Source organism: Centropristis striata, chromosome 11, assembly GCF_030273125.1.
Source record: "Centropristis striata isolate RG_2023a ecotype Rhode Island chromosome 11, C.striata_1.0, whole genome shotgun sequence".
Classification (NCBI taxonomy): Eukaryota; Metazoa; Chordata; class Actinopteri; order Perciformes; family Serranidae; genus Centropristis; species Centropristis striata.
The window spans coordinates 7072264-7095843 of NC_081527.1; the positions used below are offsets into that span (position 1 = coordinate 7072264).

Consider the following 23580-nt stretch of genomic DNA (forward strand, 5'->3'; position numbering starts at 1 on the left):
CCTCAGTATGCAGATGGACATCTGCCCTCCTCTCCATCCATATTACCAATATTAACTTGTATTATTCTGGAATAATATTTGATCTATGGGTCAATTACATGCTTAAATTTAGCATGCATGTATGAGAATAAAAATTATGCAAATGGGCTATAGAGGGAATGGGCTCCATAAAAGATTTGCAAAACTGATTAAAAATAGAACAGATATTTAAAAGTGCAATAAAAGTGACAATGATGTTGGAATAAAATATTAAGAATGTACCCCAAAGTATAGCAAAGATGTTTAATGTATCAGTTGTGGTAATTTTATGTTCTGTTGTGTAAGATAGCAGTGGTAGAAAGTAACTAAGTACATTTAGTACAATTTTGAGGTACTTGTTCTTTACTTGAGTATTTCCATTTTATGTAACTTTATACTTTTTACTCCACTACATTTTGCTGCCAGCTTTAGCTACTTTTCAGGTCGAGATTTAACATAAATCAAACATGATAAATTTAAAGTGATTAGACATTTAATGAAGTAAAACATCATGACAGCATGTTCAGAAGATACAATTAATCCTAGCTTGAGAAAATTCATAATTATCCAATAATATATAAAACAATCTGAGTGGGTCCATTCTGCATAACGGGCACTTTTACCTTTCAGTACATTTTGATGCTGATACTTTTGTACTTTTACTTCAGTAAGTTTTGAATGCAGGACTTTTACTTGTAGTGGAGTAATTTCACAGTGTGGTATTAGTGCTTTTACTTAAGTAAGAGATCTGAATACTTTTTCCACCACTGGTAAAAAGTATGTAGAAAAATGTAAATTAGAGCCGTGTGATGTGTGCAAAAAAAAAACATGTTTAACTTTACATTATCTGAACGAGTTTGAACTTTATTTATCCATTTAAGTACATTTTGATGCTGATACTTTTGTACTTTTACAGTGTGGTATTAGTAGTTTTACTGAAGTAAGGGAGCTGAATACTTTTTCCACCACTGGTAAAAAAAAAAAAGGTATGTAGAAAAATATAAATTAAAGCCGTGTGATGTGTGCAAAAAACATGTTTAACTATAAATTATCTGAACGAGTTTGCACTTTATTTATCCTTTTAAGTACATTTTGATGATACTTTTGTACTTTTACTTCAGTAAGTTTTGAATGCAGGACTTTTACTTGTAATGGAGTAATTTCACAGTGTGGTATTAGTACTTAAGGGAGCTGAATACTTTTTCCACCACTGGTAAAAAAAAAAAAAGTATGTAGAAAAATATAAATTAGAGCCGTCTGATGTGTGCAAAAAAACCCAACATGTTTAATTATAAATTATCTGAGCGAGTTTGAACTTTATTTATCCATTTAAGTACATTTTGATGCTGATACTTTTGAACTTCTACTTCAGTAAGTTTTGAATGCAGTTTTAGTTGTAGTGGAGTAATTTCACAGTGTGGTATTAGTACTTTTACTTAAGTAAGGGAGCTCAATACTTATATAAATTAGAGCCGTGTGATGTGTGCAAAATTACATTTTCTGCACTTTATTTATCCTTTTAACAACTAATTTGTGTGTAAAGCCCATTTTTAAAAAGCTTATTTTATTTTGAAAGGTGTGATCGGAAGTCTCGTCTGAGATCCTGTCTGTTTTGACACCAGCTGCTTAGTGTGTGTGTGCATGTCCGTGCGTGTGTGTGTGTGTTTGTGCATGTGTGTGTGCTCCGCTTCCTGCCGCTGCTCGCTGTCCGTCTCAGTGTTGATCGGCTCGCCATGGCGGAAGGACGCAGAGAACAGCCGGCCCATCCTTTCCTCTCCTTCCCACCGGCCAGCAAGCGACCCTGCCTGCGCCCCGCTCCCCGAGGTCCCGGCCCGGGGCCCGGCCACGGCAGCGGCTCGCCCGGCTCCCGGTACCGCTCCCCGGAGTCTCTCCTGGACTGCGCCGCCAAGGCAGTAGCGGAAAAGTGGGCCTTCGAGAGAGTGGAGGAGCGCTTCGAGCGCATCCCGGAGCCCGTCCAGCGCCGCATCGTCTACTGGTCTTTCCCCCGCAACGAGAAGGAGATATGCATGTACTCTTCGTTTCAGTGCCGAGTCGCCGGCGAGGAGGGTCCGTCGGCGGCTACCGGCGGGGCTGGGGCCGGGGCTGCTGGGGCTGCGGGCTCCGGAGCTACAACCGCCGGCGGTGGCGGAGGATCTAGTGCCGGTACGGCGGCTACCGTGGGCGCAGCCGGAGCTGTGGGCACGGGAGACGGACTGCCTTTCCGCCGGGGTATCAGGCTGCTAGAGACCGGCTGTGTGGAAAACGTTTTACAAGTCGGTAAGTGGAATATTTCCCTGTAAGCGAGGCTTTTTTTTTGGCACAAACAGCGTGGACTGTTTCCAAGTCTCTGCTGCTGCTGGATCTTTACTGGGGATGATTGATGGAAGTTTTCCCTGCTATCGTGGAAAGTATGCAAAGCGTCTCTTTTCCCTGCATATTTAACCACACTTGGATCTGTGTGTGTTTTTAGTTCACTAGGCTTACGGGGAAACATTTTTTTTGGTCAAATTTCGAGTTTTTTTTCCGGCGTCACTGTGAAAAGGGAAGCGAAGACCAGCTGCTGTTAAAAAATTAAAGGGCTTCCTATTGTGGCTTTTCATTACTCTGCAGCTCTACCGCTGGCTGCTGCAGCTCTGCCTTCACCTAGAGTCTATACATACCCTTTATTTAACCAGGTAAAAGTCTCATTGAGATTTAAAAAACCTCTTTTCCAAGAGAGCCCTGAACAAGAAAACAGCATAAAAAGTGACAAGTTCCAACATTTAAACAGTTATCATAAACATTAAATACAAATCCAGCCATTACAACAACACAGAAGGAGCCTCAGTAGAGACTTATACGGAGCAGTCACATTGACCAAGGGAAATGATTTCTTTATCCTGTAGAATCGATTTAAAATCACCGATTGTGATCAACTCAATTCATTTTGCAGATTGTTCCATGATAAAGGGGCCTAACTAAAAGCTTTCTGCCCTAACTCAGTTCTCACTCTTGGCTCCAGCAGCCTAAGAATACATTTCTAGATAAAAACTAACCTATGAGAGCCTGCGAACATACAAAGACGCATTTCAGTCGTGGCATACACACAGCCTACAATGTATGATTTCCCAAACGCAGAGCACCCATTTAGAAGCCTTGTCTGCTTGTTTTTAGAGGTTTTTAAACAAGAAAATCCATGTTTAGGCAACTATGTGCACTTTTTCCTGCTCTCTGGTTCTCCGTCGACGGGTACGGAGCTGCTGGAGCCCGTCACCCCGGCAGAGAGGCAGGGGAGGCGGGGAGGAGGGCTGACAGACGCGGATACAAAAGCGTCATAGCGTCGGGGCTTTATTTTTGTTTGTGCGCATTCCTCGCTGCAAAAGTCGTTTTTTCTCAACTCGCCATCGGTTGAGGGTGGCTTAAGCAAGGAACAAAGGCGGTTATTGGGTCTCTTATTATGATTAATCCAACGTTAATCCGAAAAAATCCCCCCACAGCTTTTTGTTTATTTGCCGCTGCTGCTGGTCCGACCGGACAAAGAGCGCAGTCGCCACCACCAATGTGGAAAATACACGCTGGGAGTGTTTGTGTTGCTTTTTTTTTTTCTTTCTTCTTATTAAAGTTAACCTCTTAGTAGCAGTGCATAAGTGATTTTATTAGTGCGTTTGTCCGCAGCCTCGCAGTCGCTTGCAACACAAAAGGCTTCCAGTTGAAATGATCGATAAGCGTCTCGCATTTCCAGCGCTGCAGAGAGGCTGTTTCCAAACAAAGGGCCATTCCGCAAAGCTCAATCTCCACTCACATTCTCATTAGCTTCATACCTCCGGCTCTGCACAGCCACAGAATGAGCCCAGGCATCGGGGAAATGGATGAGATGAAACCGATAGATTGTCCAAAAAAAACCAGCCTTTTATGGTTATGGAGGATTTTTCTGAGGCCATATGGTGTGAGAGCCACTGGAGCTTGTCTGGGGTTTCATGTTGCTCCAAGGTATCTGGGGGGGGGGGAAGCTGCAAACTGTGGCTGCTGTATCTAATTGCATCTTATAAATTCCCATCGATTGCACCTCATAATTAAATGAAATTTGAGACTTATGCATATGAAAGTCAGATTTGCTGCCTGTGAAATGTGTTGCAGGCTGCCTTGATAAGTTCTGCAAGTCTGAGTCTGTCTGAGAGAGTTAGTTATTGAAGTCAGATTTGTTCTGGCTTTAGTTCTCTTGATTGCCTCAAGGCCTGGCATTTGTACCACATGCTGGAGTTTTTCTTCTTTTTTTTGTAAGCCATAACTTTAGTGAAGGTTAAAAGATAAACTTGTCAGGAATGGCATACTTTTAATGCTTCCTGGCATTACAGAGACATAATCTGGCGCCTTCTGGTTAATTCTGGTGTGTGTTTGTTAGGGTTGTCGCCATCCTAAAATTTTCAACTCGATACCGATACTCAGGAAAATATTTCATACTCGATACCATTTTTTGATACCACAAGGATAAAAACAAAGACCCCAAAATTTAACAGAAATATTTTTACTAACAAGAAAAATGCAACATGTAAAAATGAACAGAACCACAGGTTAAATATTTATAATAAAAAACAGTATGATACTATGATAACAAGCTTCAGGTCTGAGGTAGTGCAAAAAAATAAATAAATACAGTAAACAATAACAATTAGAACAATATTTTGAGGTTGTATGCTGTGCACAATATTAGGCAAGCTTGATAAAAAATAACTTAAATGTTCATTCCTTGTCTAGGTATCGATACTTTTAAAAATAAGTATTGTATCCTGATACAACGTTTTAGTATCGATGCTTTTGACAACCCTATTATCATTACAAAGACATAACTTGGTACTTTCTGGTTAATTCTGGTGTGTGTTTGTACAGAGTTCCATTCAAAAGATTTTAAAAAAAGTTTCCCCACATATTCAAATTTGGACATTTTAGAACCTGTATGCCATTGCTTATAAACTTCAGTTATAATTAAAATGATCATAACAAAGCATTTACCCGTGAGCAAACACTTCCAGTCTTACCTGCCTCACCGGCGAATCATTCCCAATCTCCCCTCAAGGTCAGTCATAGCAGGCAGCCACATGGTTTTGTCTTTCTGTCAACAAAACACAAGACGGGCTAAATAGCTGTGTGACATCAAGATAAGATTTGGCTTGTTCTTCACTTTGCAGACCATGGGAACCAGTCACCGTGGAAGGTTTACCCACTGACTTAACAGCAGAACAATGGTTTTGTTCACAGCTGGATTTAGATAGGTTGAGCAAGTGAGCACGCTCACACACACAATGCACTCATTAAGGATCGTGTTACACACCTGTAAATGACAGTCTTTAAGCTTGCTTTCACCTGACATGACGCTGTAGTGTAATCGGCGCTTACAGCAGTGGCAATACTTGTTTTTTTAGAAAGCGAGATGGACATGCTTCACGTAGTTTTGTAATAGGAACTTGCTGGGGAGCGATTAGGAATGAGACAAGGCTGCGTGCTGACACATGCATGTTGATGGTGCATGGTTGAAGATTTGGCATTCTGGAAAAGTGGTGTTAAACTTTTGAACTCAAGATATGTGCAGTAATTGTTGAGCTTGAGGTGCAAAGTACATTTATACACCAAAACAAAATGCTTTTTTTTGCTGTTTTTACACCTTTTTACTTAAAACTCTGAAGTCCAGGAGATTCTGGTTCAGATTTGTCTAATTTGTGTAATTTCTGTCTCTGTTTAGCATCTTTCAGTCTGTCCTTACATCACATGCATGGCTCCTTTTTCTCCACACAAACTTGGCTATCAGTCAGATTTTTCATTTTATTTTAATTAGACTATAAAGCTGCCGAAAATAGCGAAAATACAAACAAAAGACACAGGTGTCTATGGAAATGTACCATTTTTTAACCATTTATACACACAAAAACAGCAGAAAAAATACGAAATAATAAAACTACAAAACAGTCTATTTTCATGTTAATTAAAAATGATAGTAGTTTTCATTGTAGAAAGAAAATTCACATTCTAAAAATGGTCTAGAAACATAAATGGCACACACTGAAAGCTCCTATGATTGAACTTTCAACTGGCTTTCTCAGCTTGTCTACATATCACATATAAATAAAGTTATTACTGTAAATAAAACATGTGTATTTTCAATAAATAGATGGACTCCAGAGAGTTAACTCATAAGAACCCATGGGGACACCCGTGTAACAAACACTTTATAGCTAACTACTTGGCTAAGTAGCTTGCTAAGCTAACTACTCAGCCAAGAAGTTAGCTAAGTGGTTAGCTTAACAAGCTACTAAACTAACTACTTAGCCAAGAAGTTAGCTTAGTAGTTAGCTTAGTAAGCTACTTAGCCAAGAAGTTAGCTAAGTATTTAGCTTAGCAAGCTACTAAACTAAATACTTAGCCAAGAAGTTAGCTTAGTAGTTAGCTTAGTAAGCTACTTAGCCAAGAAGTTAGCTAAGTATTTAGCTTAGCAAGCTACTTTGTTAAAAAAAATGGATACGACCCATGTGAATTAGAAGGGTAGTGACACAAAAAGGGATTTTATTAAAAAATGAATAAAGGAAAACATAAAATTAGGATGTATGATGATCAAAAACAAACTGATTGAGGAAAACCTGGAATACTGAATGATGAAAATATTTTTTTGCAAAGATATAGAACATAGAAACTCTGTCGGGTCACTATAGACCCATGTTGTGCATCAAGGGGTTAAAAAAAACATCATAAATGTGTTCTATGTGGTCCACTTGGTCTGTTGTTTATCCCCCATAATTTTCCTTTAAGGATTACAGGTTCTGGGTTCTTATGGGTTAATTCAATTAATCACAGAGTCATCATGTGTCTGAATCACTCCAGAGCTGAACCACGGTGCACCAGTCCTATTCCAAAAGCTTAGAAAACACTAAAACACCCAATCAACAAGCTGACAAGCAAGTCTATCATGAGATATAATTTTTTTTTTGGTTATTCCTCACAGCTATCACAAGCACAGCAGGAGATCCTGTTCTTATAAACGCATCTTCAGACTTGTTTTCCTCCTGGTTTCTCAGAATCGGTGCGCCTAGAGCCAGAGCCAGATCTAGAGTCGCTCTTGTTTTTTCATGTAATTACTAAGGAGATCTGGTGCAAGGGAGGAGGGGAAATCTGTGATCTGCTTTTCTACTGTGCAGCAGGACTTGACAAATTCAGTGTGCGGGTCACGGAAAGTTTAAAACCAGACTAGGAGTGTGTGAGGAGGACAACTGTTGCCACAATACTCATTTTGTTCTGAGACAGAGAGCTGCATGACTGCTATATTTCTCTTCATATCCACCAGACATGGATCTGACTGCTGATCCTTAGTGCCCTAAAAGTTTGCATGTGCAACTAGGGTTGTCACCATACTAAAATTTTCAACTCGATACCGATACTCTGGAAAATATTCGATACTCGATACCTTTTTCGATACCACAGGGTTAAAAACAAAGAAAAGTTTAACAGAAATATTTTTATTAACAAGAAAAATGCAACATGTGAAAATTAACAGAACCACAGGTTAAATATTTATAATAAACAGTATGATACTATGATAACAAGCTTCAGGTCTGAGGTAGTGCAAAAATTAAATAAATACAATAAACAATAACAATTAGAACAATATTTTGAGGTTGTATGCTGTGCACGGGGTGTATCGATACTTTTGAAAATGAGTATCGTATCCGAATACAACGTTTTAGTATTGATACTTTTTTGAGTATCGGTACTTTTGAGAACCCAAGTGTTTGTACTGAGTTAAAAAATTTAACAGAAATATTTTTATTAACAAGAAAAATGCAACATGTAAAAATGAACAGAACCACAGGTTAAATATTTATAATAAAAAACAGTTGTGCAAAAAGAAACTGCAACTATGATAACAAGCTTCAGGTCTGAGGTAGAGCAAAAAATAAATAAATACAATAAACGATAACAATTAGAACAATATTTCCGGCTGTGTGTGTTGCTGTTTGGTTGCAGGTCGACTTTCGACTGAGAAAATAACACTTTTCAGTCACCAACATTTATGTAAACTTATCAATACTTTTGAAAATGAGTATCGTATCCGGATACAGCGTTTTAGTGTGGATACTTTTTTTGAGCATCGATACTTTTGATAACCCTTTGTGCAACACAACATCTGGAAAACTGAGTAATAAGGGTAATTACAGTAGGAATTGGGAGTGTTTCCCAGAATACATGAGTGTATGCATTAGATGTTAAATAATGAGTTGCCTGGTGTGTCCCTTAGATGCCCTCCACCCCCGTACATTACATTTAAAGGCCTTTGTCTGTCAGTCTCTGATGAATTGAAGAGACGTGAGCTCATCAACAACTCATCGGCCCATGTGTTCATAATAATCTACTCCTCGCTCCAAGTCATAATTAGAATAATCAAAGCTAAGCGTGCTTGTATTTGTAGAAGCCCCCCCCCCTTCATTCACGGCACATACACACACATGTGTGCCCAGAAGCCCCCATGCCAGAGCCTTATAAAGTCCTCAGAGAGCGGGAGGAAGGGATATAAGAGCAGGGGGGGAGTGGGAGTGGGGGGGTTCTTAAGCTTGGAGTCAAGCTTTGGGATTATTGGGTCATGCTTTGTTACCCAGCTGTAGAAAAACCCCTTGTTCACAGAAAGGGGGTGGACGGGGTGTGGGGGGGTCTATATGTGTGTGTGCACGTCCCTGTCCCCGCAACGTTACATAAAGCTGTAATGGGTCCCGGACGCCTTTTGAAGCACCGGTGACTCTGACAAAGCGAGGCAGCAAAGTTGAACAGGATTAAAGTGTATGGAAGAGTCAGTCAGTGGGCTGAAAACACTGTGGGGCTTCTTAACTCCAAACATTTACGCTTCTGAAATGTCTAAGAGCTCCTAAAACGGGTCCCTTTTTAATAAGGGCAGGGTATCCAACAGATTGAAATGTATTGAAAACTTTCAAATACCAAAAGTTTCAGTTTCATACTGTTTCTTAACCCATTTAGGCCTAAAACGGCTGGAAAAAATGCCTGTAAATCCTCTGGGCGATTTTTAAAATAACCCCCTAAAACCTGAAGTTTTTCTGGAAATTCGACAGAAGTGTCAACGTTTCCTACTAAATCGATTTTTCAGCCTCTGTAGCAGATAGAAATTAAATTTAAAAAGTATTTGAGAGCTTATAACTGTTATATCTGAGCTCCCTCTGTTATAGTCGTCTTCCACCAGTTCTGGAAAAGTCCCATGTTGCATTGCGACACTCCCACATGTATTCTGATGCATTTCATTGGCCAAGAGACCGAAAATGGGTGGAAAAAACTACAAATACTACAAAACGACGTATCCGGTTTCCTGGCTTTAATGGTAGAATAACGCAATGGGTTATATTAAATGGGTTAATATATTTTTTGATCAGACAATAGAGAATTTTTCTTAAAAGTTTGACAAATTTTGATTCTATTTCTAGAGTCTTACAGATTGGAATGCAACATTTTGAGTTGAGGCTTCTTTTGTTGAATGCAAAAAGAGTTTTCTCAAGGTCTATCTAAGTACTTTTTGCACAAGAATCCAGTTCTTTTAAGTAATACCCAGCACTGACTGTCCTTGGGAAAATGTTTCAGGTCTTGGATCTATGTGATTAATGGTTTTAGGTCTGGAATTCTTGCTGGATAAAGTTTTGAGTCGTTAGTGTTTTTGGTTTTGTTTGAATGTCTCAGGATCTTTAGTTTTAGGGTGAAAAAGTCTTGATTTGATTGATTTTGAAGGTTTCAAGTCTTGGATTCTTTGACTCACAAAAGTTTTAGTTTGACGCTCTTAGGGTCTGAAGGTTCAGTCTTGAAATGTCTTGGAGATCGAAACTGTTGGATCCAGTTGGGAATTGTTTCCAACTCTTGGATCCATTTAGCTAAAAGGAAAATTCTGTCCTGGAAGTCTTGTGGGGTAAAAGTTTTGGGTAATTACCTTCATTTAGGTTTTGTTTGAGAGCTTTGGGACCTTTGGGTCTCAGAAGTCTTGGTTTGTTGTTAAATGGAATTCTTTTGGGTTTAAAGGTCTTTTGATTCTTGCAGTCCAGGGTTAAAAGCTTTGGCTGGTTGTGTTTTTTTTAGGTTTCGTTGAATTGTCTCAGGATTTTGAGGTTCAGGGTTTAAAGGTCTTGGTTTGCCATGAGATTGAACATCTTGGTTCCAGCTTGTTTGGAGAATGGGGGTTTGTCGTCCGAACCTTCAAAAGTTCAACTAGTAATTCCAAAAGCAAAGAAATGCATCGAATCCTCAAATTTAAGCCTGAAAATGTTTTTTTTGCTATGTGCTTGATGTATAAATGCAAGAACCAATCTAGCTCCAAAATGTTGCTGATTAATCATCTTAGCTCTACATCTACTCCATAAAACATACCACATATTGCACATTTTAAGGCATGAATAAGTAATTGATAATCTGAAGGAAATCTTTTCGAATGAAGCCCACATTGAAGTATGTAAAAGAGCAGCTATTTGAATCAGATTGTTTTTTATTTCCCGTCACTTAAACGGTTATTCTAGTCGAGAGTTCCTATGGGGTTCCTACTTGTTATCACTGTATTTAGTCAGTGTCAGTTCATGTATGAGTTGCAGTTTGCTGAGTGTGTGTGGAGGGAGGTGTTGCTGGTTGGTGTTGCCAGTATTTTCTCAGATGTAATTTCCTGGCAGAATGGCCGGGGGGGTTCCATGTTGTGGAAAAGCTTGTGAGCCTCTGGTGTAAATCCGCTCTTTGGTTGCTCAAGAGTGTTGCGATTAAAGACAGAAGGAGGCGGTGAGCTCATCCTCGCTTGCCTCATCGCCAATCTTTCTTCCTGACTCGACTCTCAGGACCGAGTCCACTGACGCAGCTCAGTTTTCATCTTTCTGTTTTCTTTCCTAATCTTTCCCTCATTGAAACTGTGTGTAACTCTGCCTTTCATGCTCTTTTATGTCCTTCGCACGCCCTCTTCCTCTCCGTTTCTGTAACTTACATCAGTAAAAGATGACTTGCACTTTAATCATATTCTGTCTGTAGGCTCTTGCAAAGTAAAGGGCTGTTAGTCGGCCAAGGCGAGATCTTAGAAGCTTTTTTTCCCCCCCTTCTCTCTTTGCTTTACTCCCACCGTCTCCGAGCTGTTCATGCGTGAGGCTGCTGCTGGTTGAGGAAGTGCTGGTGGTTTTGACAAGCTGGAAAGAGTCAGTCATGACTGTGTTGAGTGAGAAAGAGGTCAGACAGTTGACAATGCATTGGGCATGCGCCTCTGCAGTGTTTCCACACTGGCTCATGTTCTTCTTCTATAATAATAATAATAATAATAATACATTTTATTTGGAAGGCGCCTTTTTTGGCATTCAAGGAAACTGTACAGGGACAGAAAACGATAGAAACGACAGTAAACTACACAGAATTAAGAACAATACAATAAAAATACACTGGACAGAGCAATTGTCATCATAGGGAATAAGCAGTTTTAAACAGATGTGTTTTGAGTTGTGATTTGAAATGGGGGAGTGAGTCAATGATTCTGAGTTGGGTAACTTCTGGGTAACTATGACTAACTTTACAGTCAGACCCCCAGATGACTTTGCTGATGGTGTGTAAAACAGGAGGAAATACATGTAGGACTGCACGATTATGGCCAAAATGATAATCACGATTATAAATCACGATTATTCATCATGTTAGGGAAAATATCTGTATTTTTATTGCACTACCTTTAAACAAACAACAGTAACAGTTTTTAGTGTCCGGAGCTTGTTGTAAACAAACAGAGATCGCTAAGTGAACACCTCCAGCAGCAGCAGCACATACACACTGTACTGCTACAGAGCTAACTGTTAGCCTGTTAGCACATACACACTGTATTGCCACAGAGCTATCTGTTAGCCTGTTAGCATATACACACTGTATTTCCACAGAGCTAACTGTTAGCCTGTTAGCACATACACACTGTACTGCTACAGAGCTAACTGTTAGCCTGTTAGCACATACACACTGTACTGCTACAGAGCTAACTGTTAGCCTGTTAGCAATTTGTAGACTGGATTTGTTGCCAGTTGTTTTTTTTAATTGTCTCTAAGGACGTCTGAAAAGTCGCCGGCTTTTTGCAAATAATTTGAGATTTTAAGCTTGTTTAAAAGCATTTCAGGCTGTGGCGGGCAGAGTTTTAGGAGTTATGAAATCCATTGGTACCAACGTGAATGCTGTAAGATCAAAGTTCGGCTAAATTTTGGGGAAAACTGGCATAGCCATTTTCTAAAGGGGTCCCCCTCACCTCAAGATATCTGAAGAAAAATTACTTTTATGGTTCTATAAGTACACAAATATCCATTATTACAAGCTATGGTCTTAAGACAAATAAAAAAATGATCAATCGCTGTTAATTTGTCCATTTTTTGGAGATCGATCGACTCTAATATTGTTATATGTTGTGACTAATCTTTTAAATTATGTAACATTAAACAGCAACAGCAAATGTAGCTTTTGTGGGGTTTTTTTGTAAATGTTTGGATTAGAAACTGTCTTGCGTAAATACAACTGGAATATAATTTTACAAATAGTCGTACAATACAAATAATGTAACTGTGTAGAAATATAAACATGAAGACAAAAAGCTGCACAGCATTCAAATGTTGTTTTAAATAGTGAATGTGATGAATAAAGCTTTGCATTATTCTGCACAGCAAAGCCCTTGTTTTCTGTTTGATCTACACCTATTATCCTGTTTATGTATATCAGTGTAGTTACATTGCCGTTTTTGTCACAAAGACCTTCGTAACTTTGTTTAGAAAAGTGCTGTATATATTTTTTTAAATGTTCATTATTACTTTAATGTAAAAAAATGGTAAATTTCTAACGTGTAAGTGCTATAACCTTCACTGCAGTGGTAATGGTAGCTGGATGCTTGAACAGTAATTTACAAAAGCACATCTTTTATTTTGACTCCTTAAGTGCATTTCTTCTTGTATATCTATTTATCCATGTATATTCACAGCTGAGCCCATTCTGAGCCACAACTTAAGCCACTTAGCGCATAAACACACACACACACACACACACACACACACTTAGATAGTCCGTCTTCAACCCTTCCCCAGCACACAGTGCAGACAGACAATATTTAATCAGTGTAATTAATTCCATGCCCGCCACACTCGAAAAGAGAAAATCGGTAAAACAAATCGTCCCCGTACTCTTATTAGCTCTCGCGGAGGCTCGTGAAAGATGAAGCCATTAGGAAGATGCTCTGCTGTTGTATTCATCAAAGGAAGAGGCACCTGTACGCACGCGTGTGTGAGAGCGCATGAGGGCTGATTATCTAAAATCATTAATCAGAGGTTGTTGTTTGAGGGCTTCCTCCACCAGGCAGTGAGGCGACCATCTGTACGTTGCATATGAGACACAAAAAGCCCAATGGAAGAGGACAGACTTGTCTTTTGTCTCAGTCGTGTCGCTCCACACCTGTTAATTAAACCAGCCTTGTGATTTTCATGGTTTTTGTTGATTAAGTTCTGTTATGTTTTGAGTAGGGGACTAATGGTTTGGTTCAGACCTTCTTATTTAAGATTAGGCAACAAAATCAATTGTTTTGTTCGTAAAAAAAAAACTGGGTTTGGCTGAAAAAAACTGAACTAGTGGACAGAGTTACTTCAGGACCTAGATCAGGGATGGACAACTGGAGGCCCGGGGGCCACATACGGCCCGCACTCTTACTTGAAGTGGCCCTCAGTACAACTACATGCATTTGAGCATGAAATATTAAAAGTGCAGTGTAAAAATGCACAAAATTACTTCTTGCAATTAATGTTGGTCTGCTGTTTTTGCACTGAAAAAAAAAGAAATCACAATAAGTGGTTATTTTTTATTTGCTTCAAACTTTTTGTATTCCTATTTATACTGTTATACACGGCAAATTATTTGGTTCTCAAGATAAAACAAACTAAGATTTAGAAGAGTTAGATAATTTATCTTGTTTTAAGAGTTAATTTCTTATTTTAAGTGTTCATCATGCTTATTTCTAGATTAAACAATCTTAATTTAAGTAATCTTGTCAAGTGAAATTATCTGTCCATGCAGCAAGATCATTTCCCTCAGATTTAGTGTTTTTATCTTGTTTTTAGACACTCCTTTTTGCAGTGTAAATGCATTTGAGCATGAAATATGTTAAGTTACTGCACTGTAAACATATTTAAAATTGCAGTTTCATCATATCTGGTTAAGTGCACGCTCCTATATGTGGCCCTGTGGTAGTGAACATGAAAAATTGTGGCCCCCAACAGCATTTAAGTTGCCCATCCCTGACCTAGAATATGAGTTTCCTGTGGGACAGCTCCTGGGTTAAAGCCATTTGTGCTCACTATAGTCTAACTAGCACACCTGCTAATGAGCTCATTATGCTAACCTCAGCATAGCGTGTTGCTAACGATGTACGGACAATAACCAGGGCTTGTGAACTGCAGTCCCACATAGGGTTGCAATGGCAAGACATCACATACAGAACTACCTGTATTACTTTAAAGCCTTTAAAATGAAGTTATTCCCCTCACAGCAGTGTCTACTGTAAAACGAATCCCGGCTCTTTTTTCTTGCTGTCTCCTTTACTATTTCCAGTATTGTTCCTCTTTTCTCCCTGTGTGTATTTGCTGTATGTGCTTTCTGTTTAAACCTGGCCTCAGGTGTTTCAGCCACATTTTTGCAGCGATTTCCACCCATGCCATTTCCACTCCGGACTTGTTTGCAGTAGCAAGCAAAAAATGGCATTCTTTGCCGCTCGTACTGTTTGCTCAGCCCTCGTCCCTCAACAACAGCTCCTTTCTTACAGTTGTCAGCACAACATGTGTGTCTGGAGGTTGTGTGTATCTGCACATGTGATGAGATAAAAACACAGTGCAAACACGTTTTTTACTACTCCTGTCCTGTTTTCACAGCTCCCCGTCCTGTGTGGCGCTCTGTGTGTTTTCCTCCACCTTTAGTGCTTTTACCTTGGGTGGTGGGTGTGCAATTATCAGCCGAGATCAATGGTGGCCTTGTCCTTTTAGCTTTTGAAGGCGACAGCCTGCTGTATTCGGTTATTGCACTGTTCCACACCTGTCTTTTATTGGCTTTCTGTGTGTGTACGAGTGTGTGTTTACCATGGTTTGTTGTACACATTTGGCCCCCGTCCACGTCTCGGAGAGAGGCTGGACTTGAAAGAGAGGGCCGAGGCTCGCAGACTGGACTATTATGTCCTCGTTTGGTTGTAATTGCCTAACAAATGTTGGGGAGAAAGGAGAGAAATGGGCAGACATGGAGGGGAAGGGGCTATTTGAAATGCAAAACAGACCCAAATCAAACTCGGATCCGGTTTTTAGCCTCATACGCACCAGAATTCTACGACTGGGGGGAAATACTATATTCTCAATGCTACTTTGTCGTCTAATATCTCATAAGTCATCCCACATGCGATTAAGTGACGCTTTTCCATTGAAATCTAAGCAACGCCTGTGGCACTACAGGAGGGGAAAATCCAGGATGACTAAAGTGGGGGAGGAAAGCAGTGACAGGTAGCATTGTTTAAAAAAACACAAAGCTAAATCTCTCGGGGGTAGACCTATTTGTAGACGATGTGATTCTTTATGGGGGCTTTTTATTCGCACCCTTCATGAGTCACATGAAAGACATTGAAAGAAGTTGGCTCGCACTTGAAGACGTCCAGGCCTCAACAGTCTTGCCAATGGGATATTTTTTTTTACCCCAAATTAAAACTTAAAACATGTCTTGATTTCATTGACCCCGAACCTCTTCTCCTTCCTCCTTGTTAAACTTGAAGAGGGAGAAAAGAAGCATCTCTCTCTTCATCTCTGTGGTGCTATTGATTACTTGATGGTTGGATAGAAGTCATTCGAGTAGAACTCGTGTTCAAGGTGTGTGTGTGTAGATGTGTGTGTGTCTGTGTGTGTGTGTGTGTGTGTGTGTTCTTGTACTTCCTACATAGTGAGGACCGGAACACGTTTTTAACCAACAGAGTGAGGACATTTTTGCAAAGTGAGGACATTTCGGCCGGTCCTCACTTCTTTTAAAGGCTTTTTTTGAGATTTCAGACTTTGTTTTAAGGGTTCAGGTTAATTAACTAACTGAAACTGTATTGTGTGGTTTCAAAACTAACTAAAATTATAGTGAAAATGTCCTTCGTTTTCACCTTTGTCAACTTTTTTCATACATAATGAAGATGGATCAGACAAAGGAAATAAAGCCAAAATTTACTGTGACCTCTTTTAATCTCCCACCCAAATAAATACCCCATTATGAAAAGCTAAAACTAACATTAAAACTAATAAAAACTAAACTAAAACCAATGAAAAATGCAAAACTATTATAACCTTCCAAGGGAATTCACTTTCCCAATGAGGGTCCTCACAAAGCTAGAAGTGTGTGTGTGTGTGTGTGTGTGTGCGGGTGTGCGGGTGTGTGTGTGTGTGTGTGTGTGTGTGTCTTCTATTTGCTATTTTCCCCCTTAGCTCCAGGCAATTTTTGAAAAGCCCTGAAAGCTTAAAGGGATAAAGTTTTTTGACATACGGTTCTATGACCTGTGGAGCAAATGTGCAGCTTTTCAGACAGAAGTGAAGGCAGGATATGAGGCCAGCAAGGAGAAAAGCATTTCAACTAGAGCCCGACCAATACAGGATTCCTTTAGACCAATACCAATTTTTGAGGGTAAAAATTCACAGATTACCAATACGGCAGCTCAGTCGATTTCTGACCTTTTTCTATGTCGATTGTGCAACGATTTTGTAGCGATATGACTCTGCAGAGGGAATCAGAAGGCTGCTCTTATATTCAACATTATTAAAAAGATTAGAGATCAGAATTCAGTAATATGCAGTATTATTTTTTCTGACTGTAATTGTTGCAGCTCTCATATTGATGGTAATTTTCTTATTTCCTGCCTTGGACACTTTTTGTCTTTCTTTCTTTCTTTCTTTCTTGGCTGAAAGAGCAGTCAAAGAGCAGATGCGCAGACTAAACCATAACATAGAAAAGATCAGGGATTCTCTGAGCCAATTAGATTAAATGTGACCTTTTACATTACACATGATCATCTGCTGAGGGCGTCTGGGTCCGATCCGTGTGGCAGAGCAAATACCGGTGAAGGCGGTCTATGGTTTCTATGAATACTGCGGCCTTGTACATTGTACACAAAGCACAGTATGTATGGCATCAAATGGAAAGAATCTTCAAGTGATGTGATTATCTTTTTTCGAGTTCAACATCTGCAGCGTTTTAAGCACAGCACTCCGCGATATTCCCATAATGCCCGGCTTTGTTTCCGCTAGTCCGTCCGTGTGTGCTGATGCTTTCCATCTTTCTTTTGAATGCAGTGAATTTGGTACTTTATTGTGCTGCCCATCTCCACTTGCAGTTGAAGATCATAGATATCAGGCTCATAGATAGTCATCACTCCCTTTTTTTCCACTTCTTTTGAATACACACAGTTGTGTATTGCAGCGTGCCTTGTATCCTATGTGATTTTCCAATCACGGCAGCACTCAAAGCCCCTCACAACAGTGCTATTACTGCCAGCGAGGCAGACGAGGGCCCATAGGAGTCCATTGTGTGCGAGACATCCATTACAGTTGGATTAGAAACTATTTCCATACATTTGGTTGACTTTGATCTGGGGAAATGAGACCCTACAACCGTGCTGCGCTGCATTTTTTTGCTGCTCTTGTCTTGTCATGGCTTACAGATGTTATGATTTTCCTCTTTTCATAACTCCGTCACGTTCCCGACAGATGAAAACAGTTAATATGCGATTCATCAGCACTGACCTCTTCAAGTGATTTGATCTTTTGTGATGGCTAAGGTTCCACTCTCCCCGGTCGTCTTGCGCTTTTCATCGCCGTCCTTCTCTCCCCAAATGTGTGGATAAGGTTTTAAAGGAAGCACTTAGTGCTAAAACTACGAATAATTATATCACTTAGAGACCAAGTCCCCTATTATGGTGATTCAGACTGTCAGTGTGCATTAGCAAATGGGCCAGGGCCTCCTGTGTGGCTGAATTATTCTGAGTCGTGCGCTATGTGAATGTGAAATGTGACCGGCGCTCTACTCTGAAACCCCCCAAAGGTCCTAAAAAGTCTCAACCACTCCCATTTTCCTTTGTGCAAGTCCCACTTCATCTGTCTGACTCTATAGCTATGTTTACATACAGCTGCAAGTGCTCAACAAACCTTTGGGATTAAATTCTAATGATAATACCATAAAACGACCTCAAACAATCGATTAGTACTGCATTCGTCTTATCCTAAAGGTATTCATGAATTAAATCAAAATGGCCAAAATGCAACAACTTATATCCATTCAAACTTAAAGGGATAGTTCTGGATTTTGGACATTAAGTTGTATGAAATACTTGCCCAACTCCGGTGTTTGAGTTCTGGCTGGTTTTGATGGTAGAATAGACTCTACCAGTTGGCCGAAACGATCTATTCTACGATCGGAACCGGACAGAACTCCAACACCGGAGTTCGGCAAGTATTTCAAACAACTTAATGTCCATAATCCAGAACTATCCATTTAAGTTTGAATGGATATGAGTTGTTGCATTTTGGCCATTTTGATTTAATCGCCAAGTATTTCATACAACTTAAATGGTAAATGGACTGCACTTATATAGCACTTTTATCCAAAGCGATTTATACTACAGACTGCGCTCATTCACCCATTTACACCCATTCATACTGGTGGCAGAGGCGTCCAGGGCACACTGGTGCCACCATTGGGAATTCATCCATACACTGATGAACACCGCATTTTTTCATTCAACGAAGAAAGAAAACTACCAAAAATAGAGTTCTTTACTATACATCAGAGTGAATAATAATTATTAGTTACGTAGCAGAATTAATAAGCTATTATGTATTTTCAAGCAAGGTCCATTTCATGCATGCGTTTCCACTGAAGAACAAAAAAAATCCATCTGGTATGTATGAAGTCTTATAGAACAAACATAAATACATCAAATCAAATCAAATCAAGTTTATTTGTATAGCCCTTTACAGTAGCCAGAAGGTACCTAAAGTGCTTCACAGGAAATCCATAAAAACAATACATAACACATGCATAACATATAAGTACAAAATAAAAGTGCTGCAGTGCTGCAAGGTAGTACGAGCCATAGACCATAGCCATACATAGAAAGGAACAAACAAAATGAGTAGACCTAAGAAACAGAGTTGGCAGAATTAAATGCCAACCTAAAAATACATAAGAGAAAAGCATTATATGTTAGATGTGTGGCAGTATATTGGGCAAACTCTTGTTCAGTCTTCTGTCATTAACTTATACTGTGAATATATTGTGGACATATTTTTGTCTGCAGTGTGTGTGTGAGATCCTGATATCCAAAATACTCGGCTTTCTGGGGAGTCAGACAGAAAATTAATGGGACAATCCTTAAACCAATATACAATTCAAAGGCTTGCCCGACCACCGAAAACAACTTGGTACCACAAGCATTCTGGTTCCTGTTTGTGGTCCGTTTGTTGCCCAAATACTGGGACCAATTATGTCTGAGTGAAGCTTTAGCATTCATTTTTGCCCTCCCAAATTGAAGTCCATTAAATACTGATACTGATATGGTCTCTACAAATTGCTTAAGCTGCTTAATGCACTTGCTAGTTCAAGTTGAGTTTTTATGTAAAATGAGTATTATAGACATTACGGTAATTTCCCCTCCAAATTAAGTAGTAGGACTCTTTTTTTTGGGACAAATTTAGTGTTTTCTTCCTCCTGATGCTTGGACATTGTTCTTTAAGCTCTTTGCTTGGCTGTTCAGCAGACAGTTCAATACAGCTTGTGTTTAGATGTTTACCATGCCCTTTTTTAAAGTTTATATTTTCAATAATACTCAGAACTTTAAGCTTAACTAGCTTGTATACAACCTGCCTGATCAATAGTGCTCAAATGCCCCAAACATTCTTCATATTTTGTGGTTATAAAATGCATTATTGAAAACATTTAAGGAATATTGTCAAACCTGCAGCATGCATCCAGCTTTTTATTCCAGTTCTGAGAAAGTATTTTGGTCCATGTATCTCTGTGTGACTCACCTATCTGTTCAGTAAGAGCCTGTTGGGTCACGCTGCTCTGTTGATGACCTCTTCCTCTCTAAACAAGCCAGGCTGCTAACTGGTAGCACAGATACATAATCGTATAAGGCCGAAGTGCAGAAGATGCCTCCTCAGCACTTGTTAATTGAACGCTATGTTTTTTTTTTGTTCCTTTCATGATTGGAAAGGAGCAGCAAGAAGAAAACATTTCTTATATTTGTCTGCCCCCTACTTGAACAATAAAAAAAGATGGTCTGACATCACATACAATTGATTTTCAGTAGCCTACACCAACAAAACTTTGATTATAACAAAACACTTAAAACAACAAAAACTAACAAACAAAAACCCATACAAGTACATGTTTACATCTCAAAAACAAAAGACCAAAAAACAACGGATCATAAACAATCAGTTTAAGTTTCCAGTACATATTGATATTTTTTTCTGCATTTGTAATTTTTTTTAAAATCTATTAATATCTGTACAGCCTTTTAATATGAATCACCCCCATTTTACCTTCGTACATCATTCTGCTGGGTTTTTTTCTCCACAATTTCCCTCGTCCTTTCTCTGCCTGTCCGCCCGCCTGCCTCTCTCTCCTCTTTATCTCTCTGCCTGCTAATAACAGCACTCTGTGTGGGTTTCTTTAGTGGAAGGCCTGCCATGGCCCATTAGGCTGCAGTCTCACCGACAAATGAATGGTAAGACTGACTGCAGAGAGGTGGAGGAGGAGGAGGAGGAGGAGGAGGACAGGAGGCGAGGATGAAAAAGGGCCGGGATAGGGTGAGAAAAGAGATGAAGGTGAGGAAGAGGAAAGGAGACAGAAGTGAGGGAAAAGAGGGTGTGAAGGAAGGAGGGAATGGAGGGAAAAAGGGGGAAGGGGAGGTGTGAAGCGAGGAAGAGGAGGGAGAGGAGGAAGAGGAGAGCTAAAAGGCAAATGTAGAAGTACATAACCAACCTGTCACCTCTGGCTCTCCCTTCCCCCCTTCACACACACTCACACACACTCCGCAGTCACAAAAAAGCCAAAGGGGAGGGAGGGACCTCATTAGGCTCTCAGCAGTCCATCACACAGAGAGAGAGAGAGGGAGAGAGAGACTACTGAGGTCTATGGTGGGGGATGGGGATGCCCTGAGAAAAGAAGGGAGCAGAGGGAGGAATGAAATTGAATTGATAGGAGCAGTCAAGTGCAGCCACACACACACATACACACACATACGGGACAGATGAGGACAAGCGCACACACACACACACACACACACACACACTGGTCTCAATGCAACATGATTAATGTGGTCAACAGCCGTGAGGATCAGTCTGGTCGAGACCTCTCAACCTTTAACATGCACACACACACGCACACACGCACACAAGCACACACACACACACACACACACACACACACACACACTTGTCCTCTTAAAGTGTCTTCATGCCCTTCTCTGGCTCGTCTGTTCACACACCCTCCTCACCCCGACCAGCAGCCTCCTCCTCCTTCTCCCTCCCCGCACCCAAACAAAGATGGAGGAGACAGTCGCTGGGTGTTTTTTTTTTTCTGTCCCGCTTTGTATCCGACTGGTAGACGTCTGGCATCCATCGCCACGCATCTAACAATCCTTCTGGTCACAGTTCACTTCACATGTGTTCACCAAACGCTCAAGTTTACTTACAAAATACTGGGATATTAATAACACAAATGCACTCATGTATCATTGTTGAAGGAAGTGTCTTCATAGAACTTCCTTTCAGCAAAAATCAACAACCACCGACTTGCTGTTCCTGGACTCTAATAAGCAGCGAGCAGACCGGCACACACATTAGCAGACAGACAGAATCACAGCTGTGCACAGCTGTAAATAAATTTCTACAGATAACATAATGAACAAATGGATCCTGGGCAAAAAACCCTCTTGCTAATGTAGCTGTTTGAAACATTACCTTTGTCAGATGGCCTCAAGACGTTTGAACCCAAACCACTTAAACTGTCAGTTCAGATGAGGCCAGTAAACTGTCCATCAGTGGAAGCACATAATAGGTTACTAAATGTCCACTTTAAGGCTGTGAATTATTTCCTGTTCCTTTGCTGTGTGCTCAGTCTCTATGAGTGTGTGTGTGTCCAGGGTGGGCAGTGAATACAGGGTTTCTAGTATTTGTCATGCTGTAACAGGATTAGTTGCCTTCTCTACTGCCGTACACCACAGGACCATTGTAGTGTGTGTGTGTCTGTGCCGGGTCCATTGGTGAAGTTTTTTTGTCTCTGGGGGTCTCTTGCTCTGTCCTGTAAACTAGGGGGGGTCCAGTGTGTGTCTTTGTGTTTCATACTGTCCCTGCATGTCTGCTCACAAATGCTTTACAGAGCGTGAACACTTGGGAAATTACAATTTTATTGCAGATATTAGTTGATAAAGGGGACACATAATGTTTTCAGGCTCATGATATTATTCAGGGTTTCTACTAGATTATGCTTACATGTTTTGATGTGCAAGAAACATAATTGTTTTGTTATACCGGCTGTTTGAATATAACTGTATTCACCCCAGACGATGGTGTCTCTGCATCATCATTGCAGCCTGGGAATGACTGTAACAGCACTGCAGCGGCACTTTTTACAGTGAAAATGAGATAATAAAAGCTTCTAAAACTGCTTAACAAAACTGTTGAATCAGCAGGAATGTGATCTCAGAGAGAGTAGTAGAAACTGTTGGAAACTTTTATTGCAGATATTAGTTGATAAAGGGGACACATACTGTTTTCAGGCTCATGCTAGTATTTGGTCTTTCTACTAGATAATGCTTACATGTTTTGATGTGCAAGAAACATAATTATTTTGTCATACCCTCTGTCTGAGATGCTCTGATTGGTTGGTGTTTCTGGATCTTCTGCATCTGTGCACTCGATGTCTCTGCACCATCATTGCAGCCTGAGAATGACTGTAACAGCACTTTTTACAGTGAAAAATAGATAATAAAAGCTTTTTAAACATTAGAAAACATTAACAATGACTCTCAACACCAATTAAAGCCTCTAAACAATAATGTTACAAGTTCCAGCAGGATTGTGATCCAAAATTGTGGAGAAATTTACATCAGCAACAAATATTACAAATTGCAGCATATAGCTCCATATAGTAGTGAATGAAGCACTTTTTACCGTGATGAATCACCAAAAAACGGCCGAACAAAATGAAACACTATTGAACACGTTCCAGTAGTAGAAGTAGTAGAAACTAAGGGGAACTTTAGGTTTACTTTTCCACACTTTAATTGGATTATTTGACTTTTTGACTACATTTAATATAAACGTCCAACACTGTTACTTTATAAATATGACATATACAATAAAGAAAAGCCTCAAAGGTCCACTTCAAGAATGTGGGTTTTTTTTCTTCTTTTTTTGCAAATGGTGCTTACTGGAAATGAATGTGAATATATTTTTGGGCATCAAGTTCAATTTTATATTTTTTCTTCATACATTCTTTTTCTGAGTT

The 23580-nt window shown here is 39.9% G+C and overlaps 1 protein-coding gene across 1 annotated transcript in view; it reads left to right on the forward strand.

The window, feature by feature from the left end:
* The first annotated feature begins 1602 nt into the window (after window positions 1–1602).
* zswim5 (zinc finger, SWIM-type containing 5) overlaps window positions 1603–23580 on the forward strand; it is an 88055-nt gene continuing 66077 nt past the window's right edge. The window contains exon 1 of the mRNA XM_059344043.1: window positions 1603–2295. Coding sequence (XP_059200026.1) covers window positions 1752–2295 — 544 coding nt within the window. The 5' untranslated portion in view covers window positions 1603–1751. The remainder of the gene's footprint in view (window positions 2296–23580) is intronic.